Here is a 25801-nt window from a genome sequence, read left to right as displayed (position 1 = left end):
CATGGTTAGCATACTATGACTGGCCTGGGAGCCTTCACAACTTCAAGACCCCAGGCTGTCATATCAATGGGGGACAGAGGGAGCCTGCTCAGATGCTGGAGTCGCTATTGAGGGATTAAATGACTGGGATTGAAGTTATCTCAGATCCTGATCATTGCATCTGGGTAACTGCTGTATTATAGAGCAAGCTCAGCTAATGAGCCCACCCATACATTCCCTGCACACAAATGCATTCAGAGGATAAACCTAATAAACCTACACATATGCTTTTTTAAGGTTCTGCAGGTTTCGCCTGGCATTGGTGTCTTGTGCCGGATGAAGCAGGTGACCATCGGTATAATAACTGCTGGCCCCTGTCCAAAGGGCTGAGATCGTAGAAAGCTCAAATCCATCTATTTAACCCCTTAGATACAGAGGTCAGTAGCAACTGTAGCATCTAAGTGGTTTTAGAGGGAGGGGGCTCCCTCTGCCAACCATCCCCCCCCCCCCCACTAATGTGACTGTGGGGTGCCAATGGCTTTACATAATAGCTGGGGGTCTACTGAAAGCCCCCATGGTTTGCCTTCTGAAATAAGAGATAGATAGATAGATAGATATTTGAAAAATGAGGATGCAGCACACTATAAACAATGGGTGCAAGTCAGGCCAGTGTGGATCAGCACCTAGGTCCAATACAATAGAAAAGAAAGCAGGCCAGCAGCACTCCAGATATATCAAAAAAGCGTGTGGTTTATTGACCCAGAGTCAGCAGCGGCAGGTCGCTGCTGACTCTGGGTCAATAAACCACACGCTTTTTTGATATATCTGGAGTGCTGCTGGCCTGCTTTCTTTTCTAGATAGATAGATAGATAGACAGAAAGATATGAGATAGATAGATAGATAGATAGATAAATATGAGATAGATAGATATATATGAGATATACATATATATATATATAAAGAAATAAATACACCGCAGCACATCCGTCTGGTGAAAAGTGGTGGGATCCTTTATTCACCCAGGTAGCGACGTTTCGGTCCGCTTACTGGGACCATTTTCAAGCCTGACTTGAAAATGGTCCCAGTAAGCGGACCGAAACGTCGCTACCTGGGTGAATAAAGGATCCCACCACTTTTCACCAGACGGATGTGCTGCGGTGTATTTATTTCTTTGTCTATTGACACTTTTGGACCTAGTGTCGACACCGCTGGCACCCAGCATTTTTTACTAGGTGTGCTGCCCTGAATTTGCATCATTCATATATATATATATATATAGATAAATAGATAGATAGATCATAGATAGATACTATAGACAGATAGATATGAGATAGATAATAGATAAATGGAGACAATATTTATACAGTGTACATTATTAGAAAGATGATGTTCTATTAAGCTCCTAATTTTCACTTTTTCAGATACGGACTCCTTGTTCGAGGTCCTCTTCTCGGCATGTTGCTGGGGTTGTCTTTTTTCAATCTCTTGGCTTTGGTTTCATTTGGACAATCTCTTCCATGTAGTCTTCCTGACAAACGAGAGCCGGCATTTGTACGGAATGGAGATCTCATTATTGGAGGACATTTCGCAATGCACACCTCCTACAAAAAGTCGTTTACAACGAAAGACCGTCAGATTACCTGCGATTCGTGAGTGTTTAGTGCATTGTTTCTGAACTGAGCACACAGAAAATCTACTAAATTATATTTGGCTTATGTAGCCTTTTCCAGCTTTGTTCATCCATCTTTGTTCTGAGATCTTCTGAAAGGTGTATACATCAAAGGATAGTTCACACTAATAAAACATATGAATGTTCTCCTCTTATCTTGCAGATTCAGCACTGTATCCTATACGTGGCTTCAAGCAATGGTTTATGCAATTGAGGAGATCAACGCCAATGATCTTCTGCTCCCTAACATCACTTTGGGCTTCCAGTTGTTTGATAACTGTGCACACTTATCCCGTGCTCTTTTGGAGACATTTATTGCCCTGACAGGAGAAGACAAGGCCATTCCAAATTATCAGTGTCATAAGAAGGTGCCTCTTGCCATCATTGGTGACCCTTTATCACTTTTCTCCATGGCAATGGCTGCTATATTGGGTGTCTATGGATATCCTCAGGTGTGGACCACATGTCAAATCAATAATGAACCCATATATTTAAATCTATTCATTGGATATGGGGTTATGGTTTTTACATTATTACCAAAATAATTTTGGAGGGGGTAAGAAGGGAAACTTCCAGATTTGAGAGACTTGCCCATTATAAGGGTAGACATAAGATGCATAGATTATCCATGAAATCAGTTTCTTAAATTGTTTTTGGATAGACCTTCATGACTTCTGAAGGTTGTTGCTAAACCTGAAGCAGGGCCCCCGACTTACCATGTGCCAGTCTTCCACTGGCAAAGAGCTATTAGGCCTCCCACAAAAATCCTAGCTCAATTTCATCGACTGTACCTCTTCACCCTGTCCTCCATGTTTCCTTTGTATTTGTTCTGATGAATCTCCCTCAACGTGATAACCCAACCCATCATGAGATTAGTAGTTGAGGCCAATTTTTACTACGACTCACCTGTGCTAAACAGAAGTTGCTGAACTAAACCCATTGGGTGGTCATGTATTATAAAAATATACACTGATGAGCAAAAAGGTAAATGCTTTGAACTTTTGACTTTCAGGCTCCATATCTCACCATCCACTACAACTTCAATATCGTCATAAGAAGCATCGGCTTGAGTTTACAAAAAAATACGAAAAGTGGGCAGTGGAAACAGGTGATTTGGAGCGATGAGACAAAAGTCAATAGACTGGGCTCTGATGGGTGCAAATGGGTCTAGAAGAAACAAGGAAAAACGGGCTAACGGATCAAGAAATTAAAGGAACTGTCAAGTTTGGTGGAGAAAGCCTGATGATATGGGGTTATTTCACAGCCAACGGTGTTGGATACTTGACCAGGATCTATAGTGGTCTCAATGCTGAGCTATATGTGAGTATCCTAAAAGACGAGTTACTTCGTACTCTCGAGTACTATGGGTATGAAAAGGACAACATAGTGTTCCAGCAGGACAACGAACTGAAGCATACGTCGAGATTGGCAATGAAATGGTTCAATGACAATGAAGTAGAGGTTCTGGATTGGCCCCCACAGTCCCCAGACCTCAACCCAATCGAACACTTGTGGGGAGAGTTGAAGAAAAACCTGTATTTGTTACCCAAGTGAGTCAACCAGTATGCACCAACATTGGAAACGTGTAGAAGAGACCTGGGAACAGATTTCGGCTGAGGCATGCTTGAATCTGATCGACAGTATGCCCAGAAGGATTCAGGCAGTATTGAAAGCCAAAGGTGGATTTACAAGATGCTAACAAAATAATAAAAATCTCAATTTAGAATTTTAGGAACAGTAACAGTAACAATGCAGTTACATAACAAGAACCTGCATAACTAATCATATGCTAAATAGTTGCAAGTCCAATTTCTGTATGAGATAGCCAAGATGATTGTCTATAAAATTATGGTAGTCTCATGTTCGAATCTGTAGTGGATGGTGAGCAAAGCCTGAAAGTCAAAAGTTCTAAACATTGTTACCCTTTTGCTAGTCAGTGTATACCCAAGCTTAGAATTTTTTTCGATATTATGGATTGCAAGCACAGATTTGCACTTCCCTATTGTCAGTACTCAGTCACCCCAGTTTTAGAAACAGACATAACTGAGATTTAGGGTGAAAAGGATGACTATCTGATAGTTGTGTTAATGTTTTTGCATATTTTGATTAATACTGTCCTTATTTTTGTACTATTTTCATTTCAGGTCAGCTATGCTGCATCCATACACTCATTGAGTGATCGTTTCTTATATCCAACATTTTTTCGTACTGTTCCTAGTGATGACAAACAGTCAAAAGCTTTGGTCAAATTGATCTCTTTCATGGGTTGGAAATGGGTTGGATTGCTATCTCTCAATAATGACTATGGAATTTTAGGGTCACAAATCCTTAAAGAGGAACTGCAGAAGTTGGATGTATGCATCGCTTACCATGAGACATTTGGGCAAAGGACTTCTTTAGCAAAACTTCAGGCCATAGCAAACACTATCATTCAGTCCTCAGCAAAGGTTATCATCCTGTTCTCCAGGGACCCTGAGATCAACAAGCTGATGGAATTGCTTTTAGTGCGTAAGGATGTGGAAAAAATCTGGCTCGCTAGTAACGGCTGGTCAAACTCACCAATGTTGTCTATATCAAGATACAGTCATTTATTAGCTGGTACTATTGGCTTTATATCACATGAAGTAGATATGCCAGGGTTTAAAGAATATTTACTGAGACTCCGACCATCTGCCTTGCTTCCTCAAGACATCTTCATAGAAAAGTTTTGGGAGCTGGTTCTAGGTTGCCGTTGGCCAAGTGGTGGTTCTAGTGGAGATAATGGGACTCTGTGGTGCACCGGAGAGGAGAAACTGAAATCGTACAAGAACAGCCAGTATGGCTCCTATAATGATGACTTTAGGGGGCAATATTTAGTATACAGCGCAGTATACTCAGTAGCTCAAGCTGTCCATAATGTAATCTTTCCCTATGCTCTGCATCAGGAGTCCACCACATGTGAAAAATGTGGAGACCTGACCAACATAAAGTGTGAAAAATGTGGAGACCTGACCAACATAAAGCCATGGCAGGTAAAGTTTATTTTCAGATTGTATGCTTTTATTTAAAATCAACTTTTTATATGTTTATATTGATAGTGATATTGATGGTGAACCTGTAACGGTCATGAACACACACACACACACACACAGACAGGGGGGAGGGAGTGACCACTGCACTCCACCCTCACCCCTGACCCTGCCTACTTGCCTCGCAAGTCTTGATGACAAGGGACAACTGGACGGCAGTCCCTAACTTAGTGTAAATGCAGCGAGGACAAACAGACAACAAACAGAACGAATACAGACCGAGTCAAAACCGGGAAGGCAGCGCAGTACAAAGGAACAAGTAGAGAATGGTCAGGAGAAAGCCAAGGTCGTTTACCAGGAGCAGCTAGAAGTACCAAAGGAGTAACCAGGGATCGTCTGGAGCAGGCCGGGATCAGGAACCAGGAAAGAAGTACAGCACAGCAGGAACAGACAGGGAGACTTTGGATAAACAGGAGGTAAATACACCAGGAATCCAAGGAAACACAGGTGGAACCTGAATAACAGGCAATATGTGGCCAGCAGATTGCCTGTTTAAATAGGGAGCCAGAGGGGTCATGAGACGTCGCCAACGTTACATGACTCCACACAGACTACACAGCCGAGCCCCGAGTGATCAGCTCGGCGCTCAGCCCTAAAACCATTTGCATGAATGCGCATAGGCGCGGGGGGCGCGCATAGTATTATCAGGAGCGCGGGCAACGCCGGATGCGCTGATGATGCACGCGCGCTCTGGACATGCCTGCCTCCTAGTACTCACTGTTGTAAAGCATTCTTTCTGTGTGTACTTCAAATTTATTTTTTATATTTTTTATCAATTAACAAAATGCTAAGTGGATGAATAAGACCAATCTAAATCCAATCCATATTTGGTGTAACCACCCTTTGCCTTCAGCATCACTTGCACAGAGTTTTTGAAGGAACTCAGCAGGGCAGTTGTTTCAGACATCTTGGAGTACTAAACATCTCCTGTGGTTATAGGATTGCTCTAGTTCTTCTGCAGCGTACTCAAGTTGTGTTTAATAGTGTTCCTGGGTGTTGTAGTGCAATAGACACTAACCTGAGACGGCTGACTCTCTGCAAGGGCAGGGGATGATAGGAAATGTTCGTGACGCCAGTGCCAATTAAACGGTGGCACGCTGTTTGCTGATAGCAGGAATAACTGAGGAACCACGTGATGTTAAATCAGAACTCAAACTTTAGTAGTCATCATACATGGGCACAGCTGGAAACGCAGTTCCTTTGCAGACAGTTTGTTGCAGTACATTTGATGCAGGCAATATAGACATAGCAAGGTGACTTCAGAGTGTTAAACACAGGACTTGCAGTACAGGCGGTTTGCACTCTATTCCTGACTGATCCTGGAACATAGAAAATCTTCTCCAAGGCCCAATACCCTAGCTCTGGCGTATATCCTTGGTTTTATCTTTATAAAGTACCTCCTCTGTTGTCTTGAGTACCTCTTGCTTCTCTGAGCTTTGCCTCTGTCTCTCAGCTTCCTCAGACTCTAGAAACTTCTGAACTCCCAGGCTGTTTAACAGTGGTCTTCCTACTTCTGCATATATAAATTCAGGAGGGGAACCTTCTCCTTGGATCTGGAACCCGGTTACAGGGACTGCAATACCCTCTCCTGGTCCGCAGGCTTCAGGCCTGGACTTGTCTCTGACATAGTCTAAGCTCCAACTTCAGACTACAGGCTGCAGCTTTAGACTCCCACTTAAGACTCCAACTCTAGACTGACTTTCCTTTCCCTGACTGGGCCTTATATAAACTAGGGCTCCCTAGCTCCCTCTAGTGACTAAGAGCTGGAATGACACCCCTAGCAGGCCTGTACATGCAAGTTTCACAGTAACAGGGAAATACATAGCATTACATTACATGACATTTTATAAAGATGACATATACCAACTTCCCCATAAATAAGGGGGGACGACAGCACACCAAGTGACCCTTTTGTAGTGACGGGCATTACAGTCCCCGTACACTACATACCCCACTGCTTTAAGCTGAGTACGCCCTCGTACTCCATCAGGGCCCGCCCAACTGGAATTTTCACCTGAAATAGAAAAAGAGACATGCAGGCATACATATATGTAATTCATCTGCATTTACATTCATATCAGGTCCAATTGGCAAAGATGAAGGGTGGTGACAAGGGGCGTCGTTCTCTTCTCCTCAGGATAGTGAATGGAACTGGGGCGCTGACCTGGCACAGCGTAACATTATAACCAGGATAGTCCATGACAATGAATAAGTCCATAATAGAACAGCAAAATAGATAAAACAGTATAAAAGTTCTTGGAGGCTCAAAGAACAAACATGAGTCCGTACCCAGGTTATTTTCCTATTAAATCACAGAGGCTCTCGTGCGGTGGAGTCCATCTCTGGGCACATTTCCTTTTAAAAGAGCAAAAATCTCAGAGGCTCAGGTTCTTTTGAGTCTGTCTACGGGCACGGTTCCTTAGTATCAAGTTGCACAATAAAATTGTAGAATATAAAACAAGTGCTGTAATACCCCTGATCAACCTGAAAAGGGGGTTAAGGGTAAAAGGTGCAACCCAGGAACAGGCACAACTTGGCGTGGGATAGCAAAAGTAGGCAGGAGGTCCTGGAAACAAACGTAGTTTTGTTGACTTTATTACTTCAGTGGTCAACACCTACCACTGAGCCGTGGATAAACTGGCAGCAGCAACAAACGACCAGGAAACATAGGACTCCTGTCCTGGAAGGGTTAATAACATCATTCTTTGGTGAAATAAATCAAAGGCCTAGCAGGCTGATTCACAGGGGTATGTCATCATTACCCGGCTCTGCTGGCAAGTACGGCCTGTAGTAGTCCTCTACAGGAGGATGGGCCCACATAACGGTGTTAGGGGGCAGCTGCAAGGTAAAGGGGCCCCTAATAGGTATTGGCCCCATGGGCCTAGGGGTAAACCCTTGGGTGGACCGTACTGGTCCCGGCATGATAATTGTGGGATGTAAGACAGTTGGTACCGCCGCCGCAAGCGGTCTGGTGGGCTCGGTGCAGCAACTCACAGGAATAACGGGTCTTCCTTGGGGCCTTGACGGAGCAACATTAGCAGACGGTGGTTTACGGGTGGTGACAGGCACCCTTACCTCGTCCTTCTTTGGCGGGGTCTGGATCCTGGCGGTCGCGATCTTGCGCAGCTCCCGCAACTTCTCCTCCAGCCGGACAATCTGTTCACCAATGCTCTCCGTGTCAGAGTCTCTGTCATCTGCTGGCGCCGCCGGCGCAGGTACAGTCAACGATGGCTCGGACTCGGCCTCTGCAGGTTCTGGTGGTGAATCGGGTCTCCGACCCCTCCGGATGTTCTCAAAGGTATTGCGAAGTCCTTTTAAGTTTTCCATATCTTGTATGGTCTTCTCCCGACGAGGCAGCTCGGGGGAAGGATAGGGGCTCACCCATTTTTCCAACACGGTTGGCTGCCAGAAGACGTTAGGCCCAAAGAAGTAGCTCCACTCATGGAAGGCGTGATGGGCCGGCTCTGGAGAGCGTTCCGGTTCCCGCTCGCAGCCAGAGTAGTCTTCTTCTTCTGCCTCCCAGTCCTCAGGTTCTCGCTTGGGACGGGTCACAGCAGTTGCATAAGGGCCTCTCAGGCTCTCGGCAGGGGTGAACTCCACTTCCTCTCCCTCACGGAGGCTGTGCTGATAGGAAGGGAGGTAGTCTCTCTTGACAGATATTCTGTTAACATATAAGTCTCTGCCAGTCAGGTAATCTTGTATGAACCCGTAGCCACGGGTTTTGTCAAAGGACACCACCACTCCCTTTCTCCTTTCCAGGCGGGGTTGGGTGTTGGTGTGTCGTTCATGGATAGTCTTGGTCAACTCCTCATAATAGATCTTAGTCTTTGTATTCCGCTTTATAGCGGCCTCCCGGATCTCTGCCATTAGTGAAGACCACTTGAAAGAGGGCTGAAAGAAGTCTCTCCAAGAGCCATAGCAGGGCTCTGGTTCTTTCTCCCGTGGCGGGCAGGCGGGTTTCTCCGGTCCCGGAGAGTAGGCCGGTGGAGCCTCTTCTGGCTCTACACCAATATCATTCATTTTTGGGATCTCAGGCGCGGACGTTGCGGCAAAGCTCTGTTCACTCTCCAACATGCTCGATCCTTCTCTGGAGAGCGATAGGGTGGCGCCAATAAGATCAGCCAGCTCCTCCCACTGCACTGGGAGGCCGCCCCCCAGGTATTCCAGTATTTGGAAGGCGGAGTCCATGCTGGCCGACATGCAAATGTCCAGATAAGCAGTGGCGCCTGACCTTGAACTCCTTCCCGCTATTTTCTCAGAAAGGCGCCAATTTTTCCCGCCTTTTCGGGATGAAGATGACGCAGCGGCTATTTCAGTAGCCTCAGCGGCCATCTTTGGGTATAAATGCTGTCTATTCACTGACAGCAAGCAGGATGATGAAAAGTCCATAAAACCACACTCCGATGTGGCGATTTCCTTCCTCTTGATAGCGCAACACTGCACAGCGCTTTTTGGAGGTTTTAGGTACACTTTGGGTATGTTTTTCAGTCCACAAAGTCACTTTAAATAAACAAGCAATTTGTCACTTTGGTCACAGGGCAACTGTATAAGGCACAAAGTTCACGCTTCTTGCACTAGAAAGCGTGCGTATCCTGTTCGTGACGCCAAAAGAGAGGTGTTGCGTACTCAAGTTAGGTTTAGAAATGTTCCTGGGTGTTGTAGTGCAATAGACACTAACCTGAGACGGCTGACTCTCTGCAAGGGCAGGTGATGATGAGAAATGTTCGTGACGCCAGTGCCAATTAAACGGTGGCACGCCGTTTGCTGATAGCAGGAATAACTGAGGAACCACGTGATGTTAAAGCAGAACTCAAACTTTAGTAGTCATCATATAGGGACATTAACGGAAACGCAGTTCCTTTGCAGACATTTTCAATACAGTTGATGCAGGCAATATATGTATAGCAAGGTGACTTCAGAGTGTTAAACACAGGACTTGCAGTACAGGCAGCTTGCACTCTATTCCTGACTGATCCTGGAACCTAGAAAATCTTCTCCAAGGCCCAATACCCTAGCTCTGGCGTATATCCTTGGTTTTATCTCTATCAAGTACCTCCTCTGTTGTCTTGAGTACCTCTTGCTTTTCTGAGCTTTGCCTCTGTCTCTCTCTCAGCTTCCTCAGACTCTAGAAACTTCTGAACTCCCAGGCTGTTTAACAGTGGTCTTCCTGCTTCTGCATATATAAATTCAGGAGGGGAACCTTCTCCTTGGATCTGGAACCCGGTTACAGGGACTGCAATACCCTCTCCTGGTCCGCAGGCTTCAGGCCTGGACTGGACTCTGACATGGTCTAGTCTCCAACTCCAGACTCCAACTACAACTCTAGACTCCCACTTTAGACTGACTTTCCTTTCCCTGACTGGGCCTTATATAAACTAGCTCCCTCTAGTGACTAAGAGCTGAAATGACACCCCTAGCAGGCCTGTACATGCAAGTTTCACAGTAACAGGGAAATACATAGCATTACATTACATGACATTTTATAAAGATGACATATACCAACTTCCCCATAAATAAGGGGGGGGACAGCACACCAAGTGACCCTTTTGTAGTGACGGGCATTACAGTCCCCGTACACTACACTTCTATATCTTCATGTAAGACAGACTTGATGGCTACCATTTCATCACTTCCAGGAGAGTTTTAGGTGGCTGCCTGAGACTTTTGCACAGTACTGTATTTGGAGATGAGCACAGGTGAAATTTCACCTATGGAAGTCATAGCTGTGGACGTCATTTGTTTACCTTGTAATCTTTACCAAATAAAAAAAAAATGGAACCTATCTATTCTCTAGGTTTTCCACCACTTGAAGCATGTCTATTTCAAAAATCGGATGGGAGAAGAGATGTTCTTCGATGCCAATGGAAACCCTCCAACTGACTATGACCTTCTAAACTGGCATAAGAACTCAGATGGTGTTATTCACTTTGAGACAGTTGGACGGTACAATTTACGCCAAGCTGAAGAAAATAAATTGACCATCAATATCACAGCTATCAGGTGGTTAACAGGTGGCAGAGAGGTACCATGTCATATTTACTGTTAGAGGACTATATACATAAGAGCACCATAACTTTATAATGTAAAATTTTCTTACTATCTCTAGGTCCCCAGCTCAGTATGCAGCGAAAGCTGCTCTCCTGGATTCCGAAAAGCTGCTCAAAAAGGGCAACCGGTGTGTTGTTATGACTGTATTCCTTGTTCAGAGGGCGAAATATCCAACCAAACAGGTATATTCAGATATATGGTCCCTGCCAAACTCAACCAAAGCTCTCTACTTGTGTCCTTAATGAACTAAAACCTAATATCAACCATTTAACCCCCATACAAACCCTTAAGTACCACTTTTGTAGATTATTGTAGAGTATTCTCAATTACTTTAAACCAAGTACCTCAAAGGCTACAATCTGATTTCATATATATTTTTTTTAATTCTAAATGCACATCTTGTGCTGAGGTTATTAGTACTGCATTATCATAATGGAGCTGATGTGCATCTGCTGTCACTTGAATAGATTTTACTTAGGGCAACTACTAAGAGCGTTTTCTAAGTGGCATACAAGATCCTCACCCTTTAAGCACTATACAGGGATCTGGACTCCACTGCAGGGAACCACCAGTGGATCAGGTTAAACCATAGTCAGGCATAGTGTGAGGTCAGGGGAGGGACAGTACAAACAATATGGTAAACAGTTAAAGGCCAGGAAAGGCAGCTCAGGGTCAGAATTGAGAAAGGGCAGTGGTCTGGTCAGGTGGCGAAGGGTCAATGTCAGGCAGAAGTTGGTACATGGAACAGGTAGACGTAAATGAACAAATGGCACACCTTTGCAAGAAACTAGCAAACTAGAACCTATTGCTCAGGCACCTCCCCACAGGGGAAGGTACCTGAAGTACCCCAGGGTAACCAGCCATTGTCTGGTGAAGATTAGCGTGTGTGCATGCTGGCCCTTTAATATCTGGAGAAAGAGCGCCTGCATGCAAAGGAACACGAAGCAAGTCTCAGCCTGTGAGGAATGAGCACTGTTACTCTGGTGGCCAGCACCAGTGAGCAGGGAGAGGTAGACATCGATGGGACCAGGTCAATAGAACCCTCAAGCTATGGTCAGGTGAGCAAGGCATCGGCAATTGTTGGCTGAATTCATCTTTGAAGTCACAATGGTTAAAGGAGTTGTCTGGGATTAAGGACTTTGTTACATTAGTACAATACAGACAAACATATAACATACATCTATGTCCTACCTTTTCCACAGGTTTCTCAAGCCCCGTTTTCTTATAGGAAATTCTTCGCCTCTCCAATGCAGGCTTAGCAGCCCACCATAAGACAAATCTCCTGACTCCGTCCTTTAATAAAAAAAGACATTTAGTTCCCCCACCTCGAAACTATTCAAATTAGTCTCCAATTATCCCTTACTTGGGGATTTCGGAGAATCAATCAATTTGGACAAAATGCACTCAAAATGGCATCCTTCATTTTACAGATTATTTACAGACAGCACAGCAGGACAGGAAAGATGAAGAAGGATCACATAACCCTTGGCAGTGCCCTGACTGGCATGGTTGCCAATGATGCCTTGCAGTCAGCCTCAGCCAATCAGGAGCGATGAAACTGACATATGCAATATGCACTAGTTATGATCCCTCCCAGAGAAGCCATGTGTATTCTGAGGTTGTATATTGATGCGACATTACAGACAGAAAGAGCAAAGATAAAGGTGAGATAGTGCAAAGATGTGGAAGATAATAGCTAGGTAGATGTGCCATCCTAACATACTGGAGAGGACTCCTGTGCACGTGCACAGCTGTCCCAATAATGTACTTCAATGCAGCTTTGACCACTGACAGTGGGGGAGCAGGGGACAGTAGGAAAATATAACATAGCGATCTGGACCTCTTATCTACAGTACCATGAACTGCATATTATAGTCCAAGACTGGACCAGTGGCAAGACCTTGCCCAGTTTGCCAGGCGCTTACTGTCTTGTCTAGCCTGCAGTGTGATGTCATCACGGCAAGTTGCATCATCACACCAACGTGGACAATTGTCCTTCAAAACATGACATTTATGAGAATAAATGGATCTGTGAGGATTCTCACACAACACCACTGATGCCAGTAAATAGATCTGTCATTACTGACAGTGGGTACTGGTGATCTATCACTGTCCCAATAATTCCTATGCCGCTGTTTGCCTGCCCATCGTGTCCTATACTGTACTGCTGTCAATGCAGCCACAACTATTACCTCTATGTAGCTACACATCTCCTGCCTTGTCCATACTTTATATTGTACAGATACTACTGCCCCTTCCTCCACTACTACCCATACACAGTCACACATTTCTTACTTTGTCCATACTCCATATACTACTGCTACTAGTGCCCCTTCTTCCACTGTGACTACCCATACACAGTCACACATCTCCTGCCACTTCAATCATGTTCCATACTGTACGGCTACTACTACCCCAGCTGTCACTACTACTACCCCTATGTAGCTACATATCTCCTGCCTTGTCCATACTCCATACTGTACTGCTAGCACTGCCCACTCTTTCACTGTGACTACCCATACACAGTCACATATCTCCTGCCGTTTCAATCAAGTTTCATACTGTTTTGCTACTAGTGCCCCTTCCTCCACTATTACCCATACGCAGTCACACATCTACTACCTTGTCCATCATGTTTCATACTGTACTGCTACTACTACCCCTGCTGCCACTACTACTGCCCCTACACAGTCACATATCTCCTGTCTTGTCTATCAGATTCCATACTGAAATGCTGCTGCTTCTATTTCTACTGCTACTACTGCCAATACTACTATCCCTACATAATCATACCTCTCCTACCTTGTCCATCATGTTCCATACTGTATTGCTCCTACTGCTCCTACTGCCAATACTACTAACTCTACACAGTCACACATCTCGTGCCTTGTCTATCAGATTCCATACTGAAATGCTGCTGTTGCTTCCAAAAATTAGATTTTTTTTTCATAAAAACAAAAGTAGTTGCTTCTTCACTTTCTCCAAACTCAGACACGTTATCACCAGCACATGCATTTGTGGTGTTGCTATTGGTGTAGACAGAATACATATATGTATTTTATTTAACATAACACCAAAACTGTTGTTGGTCCCCAAAAAAGTGATAATTTTTGGACTGCTTGTTGAAAACAAGTCATTGCTTTTTTAGTACCACCTTGTGTCTATAAACTATAAACACCATCAGGCTGTGCCCCTTCAAAGAAATAATTTTGGAATCATTTTTTAATTTTAAAAAGCATAAATCTGGGTTTTATACAGTCCCTGGAGACCTCAGATTGTCCTACATGACTTTTCACAGCAACCTGAGCAGTTTCTTTTCAGGTAAAATGTATTATTTCTTACCCAAAGCGAACCTCTCAATTAATTCATTCAAATGGGACCTGAAATTAATTTCAAGAAATTCATCTCTACCCCACAAATGGTGGCCTAAACGGTTACCTACTATGTGAGCCCTCATCTCATCTTATCTTTTAATTACGATTTTGCAATGAGCACATCTAAGCAAATAAGTGACCAACTCTCATCGTTATTAGAGATGAGCGAATTTTTGAAAAGTTTGATTCGGCCGACTTCGTCATGAAGCACATTTTTTTGTAAGTAGAGGGTGCAATGACAGGGAGCTTCGATAGCGCTGCCCCCTTCATTGTACCCCTCAGATGCCGCATTAATACATGATTGCGGCATGAGTGTAAAAACTGTGTAATATTAACTTCTCCCGGACACAGGGCGTACTGGTATGCCCTGATGTCCTGGTACTTAAGGACACAGGGCGTATGGGTACGTCCTGTGTATTTCCGATCACCGGGGCGGTGATCGGAACCCGGTGCCTGCTCAAATCATTGAGCAGGCACCTTGGCTAAATGCACGAGCGGGGGGGGGGTCCCGTGACCCCCCCATGTCGGCGATCGCCGCAAACCGCAGGTCAATTCAGACCTGCGGTTTGCGGCTTTACCTGCGGTTTGCGGCGGCGATCGGCGGTGCCATCGGGTCCCCATGCGGCTGTAGGGGGGACCCGATGGCATGGAAGGCAGCGCGATGTCTAAGGAAGGCATCGTGCTGCCTTCCGGTGACGAGCCTGTGAGATCCAGCCCGTGAGATCTCACAGGCCGGAAGCTGTATGAGTAATACACTCAGTATTACTCATACAGCCAATGCATTCCAATACAGAAGTAATGGAATGCATTGTAAAGGAATATACTCCCAAAAGTTCAAGTCCCAAAGTGGGACAAAAAATAAAGTGAAAAAATAAAGTTTTCCCCCAAAAAAATAAAAAGTTTAAATAAAAAGAAACAAAAACGTCATTTTCCACAAATAAAGTTAAAAAAAATTGGTAAAAAATAGGAGGGGAAAAAAAGTATACATATTAGGTATCGCCGCGTCCGTATCGACCGGCTCTATTAACATCATATCACATGACCTAACCCCTCAGATGAACACCGTAAAAAATAAGAAATTAAACCTGTGCTAAATAAACAATTTTTTTGTCACCTTACATCACAAAAAGTACAACAGCAAGCGATCAAAAAGGCGTTTGCCCACCAAAATAGTACCAATCTAACCGTCACCTCTAGTGTTGATCACGAATATTCGAATTTCAAATTTTTATCGCGAATATAGGTACTTCGAAAATTCGCAAAAATTTCGAATATAGTTATATATATTAGAAATTTCGAATATTCGAATTTTTTTCAGATTTTTTTTTCGATTTTTTTATTTTATTTTTATTTTTATCAGTACACATGATCCCTCACTGCTTCTAGCTTGTGGGCCAATAAGAAGGCTGCAATATACTTGACTTTAGGAGTAGTAGTGTTTGCGAATTTTGCTCTATATTCATTTTTTTTTTATATTCGCTATATTGCTATATATTATTGTTTTAGAATATTACGAATATTCGAAAAAACATAGTTATAGCAATATAGAGAATTGTCAAAAAAAATCGAATAGAGCAATTTAGCTAATATAGTGATATAATCTTCTTTGTCTAAAAGTTGTAAGTTGAAAAATTCGCAATAAAAAATTTGAATCCGAAAATTCGAATTCCGAAAATTCACATATTACACAATCATTACCTTTCCGATTTTTTGAGTAAAAAAAAAAAAATCGCAAATTTTCGAATTTGCGAATTTTCAACGAATATTCTAAAAAATATTCGCGAAATATCGCGAATTCGAATATGACCCCTGCCGCTCATCACTAGTCACCTCATCCCGCAAAAAAATGAGCCCCTAACTGAGACAATCGCCCAAACAATAAAAAAACTATGGCTCAGAATATGGAGACACTAAAACATCATTTTTTTTGTTTTAAAAAAGCTGTTTTTGTGTAAAACATAAATAAAAAAAAAGTATACATATTAGATATCGTCGCATCCGTATCGATCGGCTCTATAAAAAAATCACATGACCTAACCCCTCAGATGAACAGCGTAAAAAATAAAAAATAAAAACTGTGCTAAATAAACCATTTTTTGTCACCTTATATCACAAAAAGTGTAATAGCAAGCGATCAAAAAGTTATATGTACCCCAAAATGGTGCCAATCAAACCGTAATCTCATCCCACAAAAAATGAGACCCTACATAAGATAATCGCCCAAAAACTAAAAAAACTATGGCTCTCAGACTATGGAAACACTAAAACATGATTTCTTTTGCTTCAAAAATGTAATCATTGTGTAAAACTTACATAAATTTTAAAAAAGTATACATATTAGGTATCGCAGCGTCCGTAATAACTTGCTCTATAAAAATATCACATGACCTAACCCCTCAGGTGAATACCGTAAAAAAAAAAAAAAAAAATGGTGTAAAAAAAGCAATTTTTTGTCACCTTACATCACAAAAAGTGTAATAGCAAGCGATCAAAAAGTCACACGCACCCCAAAATAGTGCCAATAAAACCGTCATCCCATCCTGCAAAAATCATACACTACCTAAGGTAATCGACAAAAAACTGAAAAAATTATGGCTCTCAGACTATGGAAACACTAAAACATGTTTTTTTTTTTGTTTCAAAAAAGAAATCATTGCGTAAAACTTACATAAATAAAAAAAAGTATACATATTAGGTATCGCCGCATCCGTGACAACCTGGTCTATAAAAATATCAAATGATCTAACTTGTCAGATGAATGTTGTTAAAAACAAAAAAATAAAAACGGTGCCAAAACAGCTATTTCTTGTTACCTTGCCTCACAAAAAGTGTAATATAGAGCAACCAAAAATCATATGTACCCTAAACTAGTACCAACAAAACTGCCACCCTATCCTGTAGTTTCTAAAATGGGGTCACTTTTTTTGGAGTTTCTACTCTAGGGGTGCATCAGGGGGACTTCAAATGGGACATGGCGTCAAAAAAACCAGTCCAGCAAAATCTGCCTTCCAAAAACCGTATGGCAGCAGTTTACGACCACATATCGGGTGTTTCTGTAAACTACAGAATCAGGGCCATAAATATTGAGTTTGGTTTGGCTGTTAACCCTTGCTTAGTAACTGGAAAAAAATTATTAAAATGGAAAATCTGCCAAAAAAGTTAAATTTTGAAATTGTATCTCTATTTTCCATTAATTCTTGTGGAACACCTAAAGGGTTAACGACGTTTGTAAAATCAGTTTTGAATACCTTGAGGGGTGTAGTTTATAGAATGGGGTCATTTTTGGGTGGTTTCTATTATGTAAGCCTTGCAAAGTGAAGCCTTGCAAAGATTTGCTTTGTAACATCCCCAAAAAATAAAATATCATTCCAAAAATTATCCAAACATGAAGTAAACATATGGGGAATGTAAAGTAATAACTATTTTTGGAGGTATTACTATGTATTATAGAAGTAGAGACTTGGAAATTTGCAATTTTTTACACATTTTTGGTAAATTTGGTATTTTTTTATAAATAAAAATGTTTTTTTTTACTTCATTTTACCAGTGTCATGAAGTACAATATGTGCCGAAAAAAACAATCACAGAATGGCCTGGATAAATCAAAGCGTTTTAAAGTTATCACCACTTAAAGTGACACTGGTCAGATTTGCAAAAAATGGCCTGGTCCTTAAGGTGAAATATGGCCGTGTCCTTAAGGGGTTAACATTAAAACATTTTTTATCAAGCTTACCGCCTCCATTAGCTCACAACGGGCCGGTTGTCGCCATCTTGCTTGAAGATCCGGCACGAATCTCGTGTGGCGGGAGATTACGCCATGTTGCCGACCGGCGCGGTGACGTCATACGTCACTGCGCACGGAATTTCGGCTGAGATATTTAATCAAGATATTTAATCATGGTATTCGATTCGCTCATCTCTATTTATTATATTCAGACCAAGAACAGAGAAGCTTTTCTCAAATCAAACTTGAATTTCATAAATTAGAGTTATTTAGTATAGAACCAAAACTGGAAGAGGGATGCCCAAGGAACATCCCCTTAGTCTAGAGAAAAGAAGGCTTCTACTACTACATAGAAAGGCATTCTTTACTGTAAGAGCAGTGAGACTATGGAGCTCTCTGCCAGAGGAGCTTGTGATGGTGGTCAATGAGTCCAAGAGGGACCTGGATGTCTGGAGAAGGGTTTTTGATTCAGGCAGATTTGGAGTCGGTAAATAATTTTTCCCCTACAATGAAGAAATCGGCTTCTCCCTTATGAAGGTTTTTTGCTTTCCTCTCTACCAATGGTGCAGGATAATAGGCTGAACTGGATCGATGTAAGTCTATATTTAAAGTTATTATGTCTTTATATTTTATCTCTTAGATTCAAGCAACTGTTTTCCATGTGCTGCTGAGATGTGGCCCAATGCTAACAACACCATGTGCCTTCCTAAAGAAGTAGAGTTTCTGTCGTACTGGGAACCACTTGGAGTCGCCTTAACTTCTACTGTTATCTTCTGCTTCTTCATCACACTTTCTGTCTTGTGTATATTCATCAAATACAAAGACACTGCCATTGTCAAAGCCAATAACAGTGATCTCACCTACTGCCTCCTTATCTCATTGTCCTTAAGTTTCCTCTGCTCTCTACTATTTATTGGAGAACCTAAAAGATTAACATGTCTCTTGCGTCAAACAGCTTTTGGAGTAATCTTTGTGGTTTGTGTTTCATGCATATTTGCTAAAACTCTGATGGTTATCATAGCTTTCCGGGCAACCAAACCTGGAAGCAATATGAGAAAGTGGCTAGGACCAAAAATTCCTGCTGTAGTCATTGTAATCTGTACCTGCATGCAGATTTTCATTTGCATGTTCTGGATTTTGCATTGCCCTCCATTTCCAGAGAAGAACCTTAAGATAAAGGCTGGAGTCATCATATTTCAATGCAATGAATGTTTAGATGTTTTATTGTGGGCCATGCTTGGGTACATGGGATTTCTTGCTTGTATCAGTTTCATAGTTGCATTTCTGGCCAGGAACTTACCAGATAGTTTCAACGAAGCCAAGTGGATTACTTTTTCCATGTTGATCTTCTTGAGTGTCTGGATCTCTTTTGTCCCAGCCTATCTCAGCACTCAGGGAAAGTTCATGGTGGTTGTTGAAGTGTTTGGAATAATTTCCTCCAGTGCTGGGATCTTAAGTTGCTTTTTTTCCCCCAAGTGTTATATTATATTATTTCACCCTGATCTTAACACCCGTGAGAGCCTCCTGGGAAAAAGCACCACTCAAAAGACAAAGACCTACATCTCATAGAATATGTGCGGCGGGCTGTCCCCCAGGGGCAATTGGGTCCTAGGGTTTAGAAATGCTGAGTGGTATGTTTTGCGGCTCTAATACTTTCTGTCATATTGCTCCTACCTGGATTCTGTTACTCCCCAGGGTTAGGCTCCATAGCAACAAAAGAGTTGTACTTGGTGGAGTAAGTAGAGTCCACACTTGGTGAAATTTAACGGCTTTACTTGAATAAATTTGAAATAAACTTGTGTCATCCAAACAATACTTGATCTTTCTCTTGGCTCCAGCAGGACCTGGTGAACTTAAATACTTTGCTTTATTGCTCTGCTGCTGTGCTAATTTCTGGCTTCAGTCTGTTTCCTATCAGCTTCAGTTGCTGTTTCTCATGAGAGTGAGGTATCCTGTGACCCCTTTTGCTGAGTATGGTGTCTTTGGCACCGTTTTACCTTTTAGGGGTACTATGTCCATATATATATATATATATATATATATATATATATATATATATATATATACACTCACCTAAAGAATTATTAGGAACACCTGTTCTATTTCTCATTAATGCAATTATCTAGTCAACCAATCACATGGCAGTTGCTTCAATGCATTTAGGGAGGTGGTCCTGGTCAAGAAAATCTCCTGAACTCCAAACTGAATGTCAGAATGGGAAAGCAGGGGATTTAAGCAATTTTGAGCGTGGCATGGTTGTTGGTGCCAGACGGGCCGGTCTGAGTATTTCACAATCTGCTCAGTTACTGGGATTTTCACGCACAACCATTTCTAGGGTTTACAAAGAATGGTGTGAAAAGGGAAAAACATCCAGTATGCAGCAGTCCTGTGGGCAAAAATGCCTTGTGGATGCTAGAGGTCAGAGGAGAATGGGCCGACTGATTCAAGCTGATAGAAGAGCAACGTTGACTGAAATAACCACTCGTTACAACCGAGGTATGCAGCAAAGCATTTGTGAAGCCACAACACGCACAACCTTGAGGCGGATGGGCTACAACAGCAGAAGACCCCACCGGGTACCACTCATCTCCACTACAAATAGGAAAAAGAGGCTACAATTTGCACGAGCTCACCGAAATTGGACTGTTGAAGACTGGAAAAATGTTGCCTGGTCTGATGAGTCTCGATTTCTGTTGAGACATTCAAATGGTAGAGTCCGAATTTGGCGTAAACAGAATGAGAACATGTATCCATCCTCTGATGGCTACTTCCAGCAGGATAATGCACCATGTCACAAAGCTCGAATCATTTCAAATTGGTTTCTTGAACATGACAATGAGTTCACTGTACTAAAATGGCCCCCACAGTCACCAAATCTCAACCCAATAGAGCATCTTTGGGATGTGGTGGAGCGAGAGCTTCGTGCCCTAGATGTGCATCCCTCAAATCTCCATCAACTGCAAGATGCTATCCTATCAATATGGGCCAACATTTCTAAAGAATGCTATCAGCACCTTGTTGAATCAATGTCATGTAGAATTAAGGCAGTTCTGAAGGCAAAAGGGGGTCCAACACCGTATTAGTATGGTGTTCCTAATAATTCTTTAGGTGAGTGTATATACAGTACAGACCAAAAGTTTGGACACACCTTCTCATTCAAAGAGTTTTCTTTATTTTTATGACTATGAAAATTGTAGATTCACACTGAAGGCATCAAAACTATGAATTAACACATGTGGAATTATATACATAACAAACAAGTGTGAAACAACTGAAAATATGTCATATTCTAGGTTCTTCAAAGTAGCCACCTTTTGCTTTGATTACTGCTTTGCACACTCTTGGCATTCTCTTGATGAGCTTCAAGAGGTAGTCCCCTGAAATGGTTTTCACTTCACAGGTGTGCCCTGTCAGGTTTAAAAAGTTGGGACCTTCAGTTGCGTTGAGGAGAAGTCAGGTGGATACACAGCTGATAGTCCTACTGAATAGACTGTTAGAATTTGTATTATGGCAAGAAAAAAGCAGCTAAGTAAAGAAAAATGAGTGGCCATCATTACTTTAAGAAATGAAGGTCAGTCAGTCAGCCAAAAAATTGGGAAAACTTTGAAAGTAAGGGCTATTTGACCATGAAGGAGAGTGATGGGGTGCTGCGCCAGATGACCTGGCCTCCACAGTCACCGGACCTGAACCCAATCGAGATGGTTTGGGGTGAGCTGGACCGCAGAGGGAAGGCAAAAGGGCCAACAAATGCTAAGCATCTCTGGGAACTCCTTCAAGACTGTTGGAAGACCATTTCAGGGGACTACCTCTTGAAGCTCATCAAGAGAATGCCAAGAGTGTGCAAAGCAGTAATCAAAGCAAAAGGTGGCTACTTTGAAGAACCTAGAATATGACATATTTTCAGTTGTTTCACACTTGCTGGTATGTATATAATTCCACATGTGCTAATTCATAGTTTTGATGCCTTCATAGTCATGAAAATAAAGAAAACTCTTTGAATGAGATGGTGTGTCTAAACTTTTGGCCTGTACTGTATATCAGGAGTCTACTGCTCTCTGAGCTACTTTTTGAAAGATCCTGCAGCAGTGAAGGTAAAATACTCCCTTCCGACACCATGCTGTTTCACTCTCTTGCTCCAGCTCTTAACTCCTCAACTCTCGACTAACTATAGCTTCCTGCAATCCCAGGCACATCACATGTAATAAAATACTATATTAGTAAAACAATGTTATTAAGGCACAGTGTCAGATGATCTGGAATTAAATACACAGCTGAAATACTTTGCCAGCCATTAGAGACAGTAACTAGGCATAGGAGTGGTAGTGCCCCCTCTGGGGTACTACATACTCCCCTACTCAAAACAAAGCCACCATCGGCTTGTGCTAAGGGCTGTGATGGCTAACAACAGCTGGAGTGCTGTAGCTTAGCCATCACAGTGTAGGGTATGCCCCAGGGTTCCCTTTTTTAATTAGAGTGCTGCTTCATATTGCTTTCTGTTGCTTTCCTTCTTAACTCACATATTTTTGGCAGCAGGTTTAACCTTTAAAATATTAAGGAAATGGCGCTGCTTGTAGCAATGGTACTGCTTACAGCAATGGTACTGCTTGGGACTTTATGTCATGGTCCTTCCTGTGTAGCAACAGCACAGGACATTCTGGCTCCTTCCCCTTTCAAGTCTGTGGAGAGAAAACGGTTAACAGCATATGCAAACACAGCATAATACATAGACTTTCTAAACTAACACAGAGCAAAATTACCATTTTATACTTTTGAGTCCTCAGAGGCAGTCCACAAGAGCAATGGAGAAGGGGTAGCTAATTACGTAGCTAACTGTAACTGTACTATTTCACCAAAGTCCGTTCAAAAAGTGCATAAAAAATTACATTGTTGTTCTAATCAAAAAGAGTCCATACAATAGGCTAAAGTGCCTAAACATTGTGAAGACTTGAGTGCAAAGATCTCACAGTTGAGGTCACAAAGAGGTCAAGTACTCAAATCAAAAAAAAATTGGAAAATTCGGTTGAGCGTCCGATTAGAATTTTTGAAAACTTTGTTTATCTCTAGTATTTACCTTAAAGCAGCGCTGTCATCCAGATCAACCCTACCTTACCAGGCATATAGCCTGTTAGGGTTGATGACAGTGATTTAAATGATACCAGTCTTATGTGTATCGGTGGTATTGTTACGGAGAAAAAATTACCTTTAAATTATGCACATGAACTATTGTGCACCAGGAGGCGGGTTTATGCAGTTGGAGCACAGCTCCAGCGATGCCACTGGTGCTCCATAATGATGCCCCTCTGCTTTTCATCCCGCCCCCCTGCCTTTAGATTGAAGGCACCAAACCGCAGCGAAATATGAAGCGGAATATGTTTTGTGCATGCTCCATTCTGGACATGAGTGCTCTCTAATGCTGTCAATCTAAAGGCGGGAAGGGGGAGGCTTGATGAAAAGCAGAGGGGCGTCATTATGGAGCACCAGAGATGTTGCTGGAGTGTTGCTCAAACCACATAAGCCCGCCTCCTAATGCTCGAATAGTTCATTTGCATAATGTAAAAAGTTAATTTTTCTCCATAACGATACCACGACAGACTTAAGACAGGTATTATTTTAATCAGCATCATCAACTGTAGCACGTTATATGCATGGTAGGGTAGGGTTGATCAGGGTGATAGAGCCGCTTTAAATGAGCGCTCAACTGCCTGACAATCTGGACTACTGCCATAGTCTGATGGGGTAATCTGCATTGTCTTCGTCATCATCCTCCAGCTCCACATGCTCCTCCTGCTCTTCCTGCTGTCACTTGGTCAGATAAACCACCTATTTGTGTATAAAATTCCTCGGCGTTTATGTCCTCCTCCTCCTCCTCTGCCAGTTGATCCTCCTCAGGTGGCCATGAAATGTAGATGCCACATCTTCTGTCCCCTTACCAATCAGATTTGACAGCTTCCCCTACAGGACATGAAGGAGTAGAATGACATCATTCATCCCGTAGTTCTGCTGACTGACAAATAAAGTGGCCTCCTCAAAGGGCCTAAGCAAATGGCACGTGTCACACATGAGCTGCCACTGGCTAATGTGGAAGTTGCACTGGGGAGCAGACCTGTCCATCTGCAGCATTATGAAATTGTTGACCTCCTTCCTCTACTCCATATGACGGCTCTATATGAAGCTTTGAGTTCCAATGGATGGAAATGTCGCATATTTGGCGATGTTGTGTAAGAGCATTTTGCCTTTGCAGTTCAAGGAGGGCGTGTTTTGCATGGGAAGAGTGGCTGAAGTGCATGCGCAGTTTCCTGGACATTTTTAACAGCTCTTGCGGTTCAGAGGAAGACTTGAAAAACCAGTTGACAATGAAATTGAAGACGCTCACCATGCAAGGTGCATGGGTCAGCTCTCCATGATGCAGAACAGACAAAATGTTCTTCCTGTTATCAGTAACCATGGTTCCTATCTCCAGTTGGCGAGGAGAAAGCCAGTGTTCAATTTCTTTATTGATGAAGCTTAGCAGTTCCTGACCAGTGTGGCTCTGTTCGCGTAGGGTGAACAGGTGCAGAACCATGTGACAACGCCTAGCTTTGAATAGGTGATATGCTGGACAACTACTGTGAACTGTGGCAAGATCAGAGGCTGAGGAGAAGGTGGAGGATGAGGAGGCAGAGGAGGACTTTGGTGCAGAAATACCAGCATTACAACGCGAAGGCGGCATTGCCATCCCCTGGCCAAGTTGCTGGTGTACCTGGCCTGGAACCACATTTACTTAGTGGATTGTGAATGACATATATTGTCCTTGACCATAGTTGCAACTCCATAAGTCAGAGCTGGCGTGAACATTACCAGACACCGAGATGCTCAAAAACTTGCCCACTATCTGCTCAACGTATGTTTGCAGGGCTGATACATCTTATTTGGAAAAGTAATGTCGGCCTGGAACTCTCCACCTTTGTCGGCACAAGCCAAACCTTCTCTGACATGTGCTGAGTCAACTACATGGAAAGGGAGGGAATTTCTGCCATGTGCAGAGTTCTCTGACATGTGCAGAGTCAACTACATTAAAAAGGAGGGACTGTAGTACCAGCAACTTCGCCAAGAGCAGGTTCAGCTTCTGTGCTGTTGGATGAGTGCATGCATACTGTTTTCTCTTTGCAATCGCCTCAGTGATCGTTTGCTGTTGAAACAAGTGATGAAGAGTAGGAGATGCATCAGGCGCTATAGACAGATTCCTTCTTCTGACGTTGTTGAGCCCTGTCAGCAATTGCTGCATCAGGCTTTAAGACTAAATGAGTGGCACGGTTTTCCCACACCATTTTATGGTGATGCTTCATATGTTGACGCAGGGCCGTGATGCCAGCATTAGCACCCTGGGGACACCTCACCTTCTGCTCACATATCCTGCATCCTGCCAAGCTAATATCCCCCAGCGAAAAATTCCCACACTACTTGGTATGGCATTTTACCTTTACCACTGCGTGATGCCTACCTGCCACTGTGTTTATGAACCACACTGCTAGTGTGTTCCTCACAGGTAGTCTCCCCCTCTTCACCTGGCTCCCTCGGCTACATCATCATCAACATCAGTTTGGTCATCACTTGTGTCACCCTCACCTGTCTCTTGAGCATGTCCCTGACATCTCGCAACATATGCTCATTACTGGTAGTTGCCCACCTAGCGGAGTCTGCAGCAGACCTCTCCTCCAAGTCTGTGCTGGTCAGTAACTGCTGACCGTCCTCAAAAAGCTAATCTGAAAAAAAGCGGAGCAGAGCTTGCGGCATACCTTACCTGGCTAGCAGAAGGAGCAGCAAAAGCAAGAGACAGATTCAGGACACGTGAGCGCACAGAGGCAGTTACTGGGCCATGCCAACTAAGTGTGGTGTTAGAGGAACCCACCCATTCCTGGCTGTTGAAGAGCGAGTCAACCATTCCAGTACAGCTGGATTG

General features: G+C 43.0%; 1 protein-coding gene across 1 annotated transcript; it reads left to right on the top strand.

Moving 5' to 3' along the window:
* The first annotated feature begins 1845 nt into the window (after positions 1-1845).
* On the top strand, positions 1846-19559 carry LOC120988904 (extracellular calcium-sensing receptor-like). The gene is made up of 5 exons (XM_040416686.1): positions 1846-2100; positions 3793-4659; positions 10511-10738; positions 10823-10946; positions 18503-19559. The coding sequence occupies exons 1-5, from the start codon at positions 1846-1848 to the stop codon at positions 19429-19431; spliced, it is 2403 nt and encodes an 800-aa protein (XP_040272620.1). The 3' UTR covers positions 19432-19559.
* The last annotated feature ends 6242 nt before the right edge of the window (positions 19560-25801 follow it).

Source organism: Bufo bufo, chromosome 1 (genome assembly GCF_905171765.1).
Source record: "Bufo bufo chromosome 1, aBufBuf1.1, whole genome shotgun sequence".
Lineage (NCBI taxonomy): Eukaryota > Metazoa > Chordata > Amphibia > Anura > Bufonidae > Bufo > Bufo bufo.
This window is presented reverse-complemented; position numbering and strand designations above follow the sequence as displayed.